This window comes from Larus michahellis, chromosome 9 (assembly GCF_964199755.1).
Source record: "Larus michahellis chromosome 9, bLarMic1.1, whole genome shotgun sequence".
NCBI lineage: Eukaryota > Metazoa > Chordata > Aves > Charadriiformes > Laridae > Larus > Larus michahellis.
Genome location: NC_133904.1, coordinates 46,370,922 through 46,381,793, shown reverse-complemented (window position 1 = coordinate 46,381,793; position 10,872 = coordinate 46,370,922). Strand labels below are relative to the sequence as shown.

The following is a 10,872-nucleotide window of genomic DNA, read 5'->3' as shown; positions in this document are numbered from 1 at the left end:
GACGGGCAGGGAGGTGGTGGGAGGAACGTGGGCTCACAGGGAAGGGGCAGCCGTCGCACTCAGGGGACAACTTCGCTTCACGAGGTTCCTTGTCACTTCCCAGCAAGCTGCCGTGGCTTTGTGCCGATGGCTGCAGAAAGGAACAAACTCAAAATCAAGTCGCTGTAGGGTCTAGTCCCACCCTAACCAGTTTTCTACCTCTCTGACCTTGAGCAAGCCAGCTATTTGTTCCTTAAACAATTTTCAGGTACGAAAACTGACAACAGTATTTCTCCTTCTCGTTTAGTTAGACGGCTAACATTTTTAATAATAGATATCCTTACTCTTTAAGTTTCAGACGACAGGAGGGAATGGGTAAATCTCCTGAAATACAAAAAGGTAAGAGACAGCAGGAAAAACTTGTGTCAAGACTTTATTGATATCTATTTTGTTAAGGTTTCAGTCGTACCTTGTAAAAAACAAATGAAACAGTCCAGTACCATCAAAACGTCTGTGTAAACTGAAGGGATAATTTCTGTTTTCCATTGTGAACACCTTTTGAAAGAGTGCTCAGAGTTTTGACATAAATCTCCCCCAGGTTTTTAGAAATCAGAGCTGGAACGCCTGTTTCAGTTTTATTGAACCAAAACCTTTCAGTCAGGAAATGTGCGTTGGTGTGTGTGTGTGTGTGTGTGTGTGTGTGTGTGTGTGTGTGTGTAACGGTCCTGCCTGCTCAGCTTTACACAGAGCTGGACGGGGAAGAGCAGGGCAAGGCCTTCGTGCAGGCCAGGAGATCCCACCAGCCACGGGGCTGGCAGAGGACGATGAAGACTCTCCTGTGTGGCTACACAACCATTTCAATAGGATATTGTACATTGGGCCAGTACAAAAACGTCAATCTGTCCATAAGCATCCGTACACAGATTTACAGACGTGGTGTTGAACATTAGGCCAAAGCACAGATTAAATAGAAACATTCTTCTCTCCCCGCGAAGAATGATTTCTTTTTGCACTGACAAAAAGCAGCAGAAAGGAAGCTTTCTGGGGCGACATGCCAGTTGTAACCTACTGAATCGCGTAGTCACAAAGTATTGAGGAAAGAAGGTTGAAGAATACTCCAGCTCAATGCACCACTAATGAGTTCCGCTAGACGAGCCAGAGCACGGCAGCGCTTTCAGTTAAGTGTGATCCAGCTAACAAGGCACCTGTTTTAAAACCCATGCTGCTGTTACACTTTGGGGTGGGTTTTTTTGATGCTTAACAAATTGAGAGTCTGTAAATTGGACTAGTCATTAGCCCTAGGCCCAGTTTTGCTCAACACGTTGGATTTCGGTGGGCTTTTCAAAACCTAACCGTAAATCACGAAGCCCGCTGTCTCCCAACCACGGCGACAGCAGAGATCTGTAAAATCACTGATGGGTAAACACCAAACCTGGAGTGACTGAAGCTATAAGAGCACACACCAGTGGACTCTTAGGGCATGTTGTGTTTGACGTAGGACCTTTCTGTATTTCACGCTGACAAGTGGAGAAGGAACCTCCCTACGACGCCCTGAACCTCCTTCCTGTGGCACGGCAACTGCTGTTTTGGATGCAGCCTCTGGCAAAAGGAGCCCACGGGCCGGCAGGGATGCACTGTGCTCTCCTAGCATCCTGAGATTTGTCTTCTGCTTGTTTCTCACAAAGCGAGTCATCCTGACCAAAAGCAGACGGCTGGCTCTTTGCTTACCTGTAAAGTCAAAGCTTCCATTTGAAGAAAATAACCCCTAAATCTGAAAAAATAAGGATCTGATAGGAAGGTCCTAGAGGCACGGTTTTCTGTAAGATCCTTACAGCGACAGATTCCAAAACTTCTCACTACATCAGCATCCTTCTGCACACAAAGATAACACGCAATTTCTTTGTTATTCTTGATGATACTGAATAACAGAGAACTTTTCTCTCCTGCACCCATCAGGCACGCTGCCAGCAGCATCGCACATATTTAACTGTCCCTTACGCAGCAGGATCTTTGCCCGTACCTTCCCCCAATAGACTGAATCACTCCCTTACTCTTCTTCTAGGGCTCACCACTGGGGATAGGTGACTATTTTATCTCTTCATCCTTCCTGCGGTTTAAGAATGCAGAACGAAACCTGTCTCTCAAGAACACCAAAGGATCTGAGGTTTCTCAAGACCACCTGCTGAGTAATAGATTTACTTTCCCCCAAATAGGAGCAAATTAACAAACCAATTGATTTCCAAACCAGGCTGTCTTTGCATTCTAACACCATAAATGCTAATTTCCAGTAATAGCTGTTTCATCAACCACATGCCCAGTCCTGCTGTTCTCACATCGCCAGACTAGTCTGTGACTAAATTCATCAATTGTTTCTGAGACTAGTGCTTTGGCAAGTTTGGTACCTTGTGTACGCATATGGCCTTGCTCCTATATTCCATGTAGGAATAAGCTGGAGGCCAGATTTTACTTGTACTCAGATCCATCCTCTGGTTGTGATCTTGCAGATCACTTTATTTTGGCAGCCATCGTGCTTGAATTCCTTTCCCCAGGCAGTATATCGGCACATAGCTCCAGACTTACAATCACTCCTGTAATTTGCTGTGCCAACAAAATTATAACCACTGTAAACAGCCCACATGGTGATTATATATTACGAAGCAAGCTTGCACGTTAAGCCACACATTTAATTCAGAACCAAAGACTACATTATACCTGAAAGACATTCAAATCCTTTTGCTGACAATTCGCAGTGTTAGTCTTTTTTATGGCGTGCTTCACGTTAATTTGAGATTAACTTTTGGGGTTTGAGGGGGAGGGAAAAAAAAAAACCCACCAAAACACACCTCAAGACAGCATTTTATATGCACATCCAAAAGGCACCCTGCTTTTGACTCACGCATCTCTCAGATCCATAGAATGCGTGGGAGTATAAAGGAATGCCAGCTTATCACCGGCCTGGCACTGACGCGGAGTAAGGACACAATGCCTACCTGCTAAAGTGATGTAAGTGGTGGTCGTGCCCGTTACTGAGCAAGGTGACAGCACTAACAAAGGAATTTTCATCTCAGCCCTGCTGCAAACATCCAGCTGCTGCCACGTAAACGAGTAACTCAGCTTTGCAGTCCCCTAAGACAGCCTGGAAGAGCGTGGGTAACTTTAAACAGGTGAGTGATCATCTAGGTAAAACTTATGAGAAGTTCTATCACATCTAGTTGGGGCCCAGGAAGGGTAATATTAGAACTGCAGACAAAAAAACCCACTACCTGAAGTGAATACAATAGGAAATATTAGCTGCTTCTTATGTTTATCCCATATAAAAACCTGAGAGACTAGTTCTTCCATGAAGATAAACCTGTTCTGGACTCTTACTAGCAGCATGAATTGAAGTGGGGTGGGGTATTTTTGTGGTTGGTCCTTTTGTTGTTGTTGGTTGGTTTGGCTTTTTTTTTTTTTTAAGGATTTAAAATATAGCATATTTTTAAATGCAGTATTTACTTATCTAAAAGCATGTATACATGTATTTCCACCCTTCTGTCCCCGTGAGCCGAGTCACGCTAATGAATCACGTGAGCGCTTCTAATCCTTTTCAGTGTGTGTTATTGTGAACTATTTATCTGGAGCCACTACAGAAGAGGGTTTTACCTTGAGCTGGTTTATTTTGCACTGGCAGAAAAGCAGCAGGAGCACTCGCTTCATCTACTGCCTCAGCTCAGCATGGACCTGTTGCCATCCCAGTGTCTCCCTGTGGAGCAGCAGCAGCGAGGCCCTGATCCTGCCCCCCTTGCTGTCTTCTGGAGAAGGCGACTCCTCGGTAGCCAAAAATCGCATCAGGGATAAGCACAAACAAGATGCTGTAGGACGCTCAGACAGAAGGCTTGCTGCCAGAGCAAACACACAGTTGTTCACCGGCTCCAGCTCAGCAACACCAGAACTGTGAAACATCTCTCCTCCTCCTCCTCCCCAGCCCACCGACTGGGAGAGCCAACTTCTGATTAGCGGCGGTTCTGAAGCTGCTGATAAACCGTTCTTCCTCACAGCTTGTTGCAACAGAAAGTTTTAACAAAGCGATCTGTTTTGTCCAAAGCTTTCCCTTGAGTTTTCTCGGTCTGGGGTGGAATTGCTTATCAGAGGACACAGCCCTCTCCAAAACAGCCACTCAGCTGAGGCCTCTGAAGCGTGGGCTCAAGAGCATCCTAACTACCAACGCTGGAGAAGACACCTCTGTCGCTGATGCTCCACTTGGCCCAAAAAACATGAAGTTGGAGGAATTTCGGCAGCCTGCTGTGTAAGGAATGCGTGCAAATCTGGAGACCCAGCTCCAGTCCCTGTGCTGCTCTGCTTCGGAGCCAGCGCTGAAACCCAAGTCCGCTGTCGTCCAGCTCAGTGCCCTGGCTACCGGCTGAAGAACTGAAGAAAGGGAGACTTCCCTTTCTGCTTTCTCAAATACAGTAAATACATTTCAAGAACTCCTTTGTCTCAGTGTGGGCTGAGAACATTTTTTGATCTACTTTTTCCATAAGCCAAGGCGGGGGAATAATTAAGGTTTCCTGCTTGGTTCTTACTTCTGATGACATAGCTTCTAAAAATTCATCCAGAACTGGTGGTCTTGTAAACCTCTGGTTTGCAACAGCAGCTGAACCGGGGTTGCCAACCAGCAAAAAATACCCACGTTCAGAGCATTCAACAGCCCTCCAGCTCCTCACCAGGCTTAATGAAGTGTAATGAAAGGAAATTAATGAGCATTGTCCCCATTGCCAAAGGAAAGGGCAGCTGGAAATATGCGGGGACCCAATATGAATTGAGCATGATTAAGTATGTTATAACTATTGTTCTCAATAAAATGGTGCTGTTATACCTAAATAGCCTACAGCAGTCCCTTGTCATTACAGCCATTTAGCTGGCTCTGCTTTAATTGCCTCTGAAAGCCACCCAGAAAGGATTTCTTTTATGCCCTTTCCAATTTCAAACCAGGGACAGAAATATGTAAGCACTAACCTGCATCCATTTAGGTAACCGGGTTTCTGTGGGTGAGCCAGGAAGATAGATATTTTATAGGGAACCGCTTGGTACTTGACACGCAGGGCGACGTGACCGTGATGTGTGTGGGCACGGCTGCTGCTGGAGGGTGGCTGCCACAGCCTGCCAGGTGGGCTACCAAGCTCTGGGGTTAGTCACGGGCTACACCACCCACCCCCACAGTCTGGCTCCTGGCAGGCAGCTGTAGTGAGAAAGCCCGCACCAGGAGGTGTCCGACCCCAGTGCAAAGGTGTAGCCAGGGCCAGAGAGGAGACACCGTGTCCCCATCCCCTCCTGGCGCCACGCAGGCTCCCCCCAGCACCCAGCGCCTCTCCCCATGGAGACTGTCATTAGGCACAGAGGGTTCAGTAGACGGCAACGCTCCAGGAGCATTTATGTATCAGGCCAGGCCTTTCCACCTCTAACGTCTGTGATTCTGTGCTGTCTAGAAGGCAAGGGTCCCCTTAGCGCAAGCCCTCGTTACAGCAAGCATTCCCTTATCTCTGGCCGCACTTCCTCAACACTGCGGCTCGTTTTCTCCACGCTGCTAAATTCCACCAGCACTTCAGCTTTCTCCTTCTTCACTGATGCCACATTTGCCTGGACAAAACTGCCGCTGCACCACGATGGGGGAAACGCTCCCTGACTTTTTCTGTCCCAAGGAGCTCACAGGGGACTGAGGGTTTGGCTTGGCTCCCAGCAGTAACACGGCAACAGCTCAGCTCTGGAGATAACTTCATTAAAATGTATTTGAAAGAAAGAGAGAGCAAACCACATCACAGAACATCACGGCATCCTGGATCCTGTTGCCCAAGGAGCTGCAGAGGGGCTGAGGGACAGCCCTTCCCACGCACAGACACGGAGAACTGGGAAGTCTCCAGGATGCTCGGCAGCACTTGGGAAAGCTTCTTCTCCCAGCACAAGACACAGGATGCCCGATTCAAAGCACGTTGCTTGGGGTGCCGGGAGCAGAAGGACGTGTCACAGCAAGGCAGATGGTGAGGCACAGCTCCGGTCATGCTCCTTGTGGAGCTCTCTCAAACGCTGTGACATGTACTGCCCTGAATTTGCATCTGTCCAATTACTCATCAAAAACCCCAGCAATCCAAACCTAAATTAACATTTTCTCTTCTGTATTCTTACTTGATTCACAAAAATGAAAAGATCATCTCCCCCCTTCAGATTAATTAGTTTAAAGGCTCACAGTTTCTCGGGAGACAATGCCCAACTCAGCTCTGGCAACGGAGCATGACTGGAATCTGGCCTAAGCTAGTCTGCTGAGAAAGACCAAGTGGAGTTGTTCTGGAGAGAAGAAAATACGGGAAGTGTCTCCTCTCTGTCTTGGGCAAGAGGAGTATTTCAGAAGGACCTTTTGCTCTTGTTAATTGTCTTCAGTCAGTTCAAAGGATCCTTGGATCTCTCCTGGATGGACTTTTTCTTTACAGAGTGCTGAGGAGGATATACGAAGAGGTCAGGGTTCCTACTTTTCACCTAAAAGTACAGTGTACAATTGAAATGATGGCCCAAAATCTCTGCTGTGGACAACAATCCTGCCTCTGCTCCAAGCACACAGCCTGAAGTTTGTACATGGCTTTTATAATCCCGAATTCTTCTTAGACATGAGTTTGAATCCGTCATCCAGGATGGACCTCCGATTGCGTCTTAACCTCTTTTGTCTCTCAAGATAGATGACCACTCCCAGAAGGAAGATGACGACCAGGAATAATATCATCCCTGCAACGGCTAGACCGATGAGTGTGGCTTCTATCTGCCCTTGAGCCAACTTAGCTCCAAAAAGCCTGATCCTCTCGGACTCGTCCTTATCCTCAGGTGACAACTCTGAGAGACACAAAAAAAAAGATAGTTCCCATGAGAGCCAGAAACACCACAACTGAATGGTTCCAAGAAATATAAAAAAAAGGAGCAAAAGAAAGACCCAACACAATCAAAACAAGTCAAAGGAGAGCCGGTCACCGTCAGTCCAACTGACTCTCATCCCTGAGGTTACACAGAGAATGAATGCTCCTTTCCCTGATCCACTCCATCCCAGCACCTCACCGTGTTTCACAGCTATTCAGCCCAATCAGCTAGCCATCGCTGTCCCCGCTCACGGGGCCGGTGAGCTGAGTTTGTGTGGGGAGTCAGTGGCTGGGCACAAAAGAATGGAGATGAGAACGTGAGCCCAGGCTGGGGCTGCTGCGATTTCCCCAGCCTGCTCCAAGCTCCCCACGCACACGGCTGTTATCCCAACCACCACTTTTCAGAGTGCACTTGCGCAGTCATGCCAGCGGCAAGTCACTTAAGAGCCTGAGCTCTCTTACGCTTCCACTCAAAGGTAGCGGCAACCTTTTGAGAAAAGTGGCTATTTGCACAGGTAACAACTGTCGACGAAGGTTTTTGCCTGGTGAGCATACACAGGTTGATGCCTGAATATGGTATAAAAATAAAATTATTTAATGTTGGCACTACTGCTCTGACAGGTTTCCTACTCCTCTTCCTTAGACCCATTTGGAGTGAGTAAAACATTGTCGGGAAGGAAAGGACTGAAATATCAGTAGAGAAAGACTGAAGAGTTGTAGGTAGATGGCTGTATTTTCAGCTGGGCTGAGCTGGCTCTGAAATCAGCTCAGCTGGATTTACTCCCAGCAGCTGAAAAATGGAGTTATGGAGAAAGATGAAAAATTAGGGAAATAAATCACTACCATTAACTATTCAGCCTTCCAGAAAATTTTAAAGGGACCTTATCTACTACCCCCTGGTGCTGCTCAACCAATTGTCTTCTCATATCTGTTCTTTAAAATACCTGAAAGACCCAGGGCATGTGCTCAGGCTCTTTTCTTGGGGGGAAAAACAGAGCAGAAGGCAGATGTGCTTGTTTGCATGCTGACTCGGTCCCTTCAGCTAGTAATGGTGAATGTCAAAATTCCCTACATCACGCACGCAGCCATTAACAGTCCAAGAAGGGAGGACAACTAATCTAAGGCGCCCCCTGGGTTTTGATTAAAAGGGATAAGAAAAATCATTTCCTTTGCAACCACCCTCCTTTAAAACCCTTTGAATCTCTGCCAGTTTCTAAGCTTGCCCTCTCCTTTGGAGACGGGTCCATACGTCGCAAGCACAACAGGACACGAGGCCACTAAACTTTTTCACCTAACATGGTCAACAAGCCTAACAAGCCCAACTTCCTTGTTTTTATCATCAGAGCACAGACATTTGGAGGACAGATAAACAAGCCAACCCGGAACCCTCCCTGTTATCCACCTTCGGCCAGGCCCCCGACTGACACGCTGCCCGGCCTGACAGAGGAGCGGCTGTAGGTGGTGTTCGTGCTCCTCCCTTCTCCTCCTGCAGATTTAAGTCTCGGTGCTGATCAGAGATCTCCCTCCCTCCTCTGCCTCACGCACACAGACGCTATTTAGGAACGCAACATAAACCATACCTGTACTGTAGTTTACGACTTGAAGCACTGGCTCTGAAAGGAAACAAAAAAGCGGGTGAGAAAGCGTTGGGCTGAACAGATAAAGAGTCAAGTACACGGCACGTTTGGCAAGGATCAGATCCAGAAGCAGCATGGTTTTCCAGGGCTCGCAGGTTTTCTTTTCTCCCATCAGTGCTTTCCCTCTCCGTATCACACCAAGAGAGGTTTTGTATTACCTGCTTCAAAAGCAGACCCGCTCCTGCCACTGCACAACCCTTTTTGGCCTTCGAAAGAAGAGCAAAATCAAAGTCTCCGAGGGTGCGGTGGGCTGACCCCGGCTGGTAGGGTCACTTGCTCACCCCACAGTGGGATCGGGGATGGAATAGGAAGGGCGAAAGTGAGAAAAACCACACTTGTGGCTTGAGATAATGGTAATTTAATAAAGTAAGGGGGGAAAAAACCCCAACCAAAAATCCCAAGTGATGCAAAAAGCAATCACTCGCCACCAGCAGACTGACACACAGCCTGTCCCTGAGCAACAGCCACTTTGGAAAAAACTCTCCCCTGTTTTTATTGCTGAACTTGATGTTACATGGCATGTCCCTTGGTCAGTTCAGGTCAGCTGTCCTGGCTGTGTCCCTCCCCTGCCTCTTGCACGCCCCAGCCTACTGAGTGAGAAACAGAAGACCTCGACATTCTGCAAGCACTGCTCACCCATAGCTAAAACATCGGTGTGTTATCAACTCTGTTTTGGTAATAAATCTAAAACACAGCACCGTATGGGCTGCTTATCCCTGGAGGCGTTCAAGGCCAGGCTGGATGAGGCTTGGAGCAGCCTGGTCTGGTGGGAGGTGTCCCTGCCCAGGGCAGGGGGGTGGAACTGGATGATCTTTAAGGTCCCTTCCAACCCAAACCATTCTATGACTCTATGAAGAAAATTAACTCCATCGCAGCCAAACCTAGCACAGAGTGTCACTCACCTTTGAGCACCTTCCAGTGTTTTCCTGGTGAAATGAGAAGCCTTAGCATGTGCATTTAGATTACAGGTAATATTCTTAGTAAGAATAATTACTAGTTGATGGCTGAACACTGATTCTCGGACACAAGCTAAAATAAAACTCATAACAACCTAGGCAATGTAGACCCCAGAAACCAATTTCTTATTAATTCCACCTGCAAGTATTACCATATTCAAACGGAACATCTTAAATTAATAGTACTTAACTAATTATCTGCTCAATTAACTGGCTGTTGATGGTATGGAAGAGTTGCAAGCGTGATGCAAACACTCAAAATTTAGCAGTGGTAGTAGAAAGTGCCGTTAGATGTTTGACAGTAAGAATCAGTGATAACTCCCTACCTGGTCTGGGCAAGACTGTGAAGAGTATCTCCATACCACCATGAATATGATCAGACACGTGACAGTGAAGCAGCCACGTCCCAGGGTTCCCAACCAACATCTCCACCATTTCAAAAGTCCCAGGGAACAGATCCACAACATCTGCTCTGTAGCGTTTGCCATTCTGTCAAAGGGAAGGGAGGCTGTTAGCGTGCAGAGCTCTGTGCATCGTTTCAGAAAGAAAATTCTCATTACAGTGTCACTGGAGACCCTTTCAGTGCTACTAGTTTTTAAAAGCTCAAAAAAAAAAAAAAAAGATTTCAAAGAGCAGCTCCAGGGCTGTAGCTGGGAAAGCCAAAACAATCTGGTAATGCCTAACCCTAAGAAGGGTTACTTAGACACATTGGCACAACACAGAGGCCCAGTGAGTCAGGTTTGGATGTGTAAAATCACCCCCCTTTCCTAGCGGGGTGAAGTTGCTGTGAAGTCATTCAAGAAGTTCGAGTCCACCAGAGTCAAGCAAAAGCAACACTGGTGGTCAGTCTCTGCTTTATCATCAGCAGGATATTCTTACCTTATATATGAAGGTCTCGGCATGAAAATGGACCGTGTGGACATCAATCTCCTGACCCATTCCCAGCAGGTACCAGTTCACCCACTCACCCTGGAACATGGTCAGCCCAGGCAAGTTCGCATAGAGCCTCCCATTGATGGCTGTGCAGTAAATAACATACAGAGAGAACAGAAGAGGCTGTTATTGAAACGGCAAAGATGCCGAACCATCGCAGAGGAAGAACATGCAGGGCAAGTTAGATGTTATAAAGCTCATACAGCAACCAGTGCATCAGCAGTTAGTGTCTTCCGTATGACTTCTCAGAAGTTTGGCAGTCTCTCTTCCAGCTCACTACTTTTCCTATCTGTTAACAGATAGGAAAAGTAAAGTGACTTGCATCCAAGGCCATGCTGTAGCTCAGCTCAAATAAACCTCAAGAACTACCTCTTGCTGAAAACCTGCAGTCAGCCAGCAGAGGCGGTTGTTTCTAGAAGTCAAGATGTGTAAAAACGGCCACCTTAGTCCAGTCATAAGGAAATACATTTATATATCTATATACACATATAT

At 47.0% G+C, this 10,872-nt stretch overlaps 1 protein-coding gene across 3 annotated transcripts in view; it reads right to left on the bottom strand.

Annotated features, from left to right (window-relative positions):
• Positions 1–400: 400 nt before the first annotated feature.
• The window catches only part of HEPH (hephaestin), a 31,746-nt gene continuing 21,274 nt past the window's right edge, over positions 401–10,872 (bottom strand). For all 3 annotated transcript variants that reach the window (XM_074600652.1, XM_074600653.1, XM_074600654.1), the window contains 4 exons: positions 10,327–10,466; positions 9,774–9,936; positions 8,435–8,467; positions 401–6,834 (listed from right to left, as the gene is read on the bottom strand). In XM_074600652.1, coding sequence (XP_074456753.1) covers positions 6,590–6,834; positions 8,435–8,467; positions 9,774–9,936; positions 10,327–10,466 — 581 coding nt within the window. In that variant the 3' untranslated portion in view covers positions 401–6,589. The remainder of the gene's footprint in view (positions 6,835–8,434; positions 8,468–9,773; positions 9,937–10,326; positions 10,467–10,872) is intronic.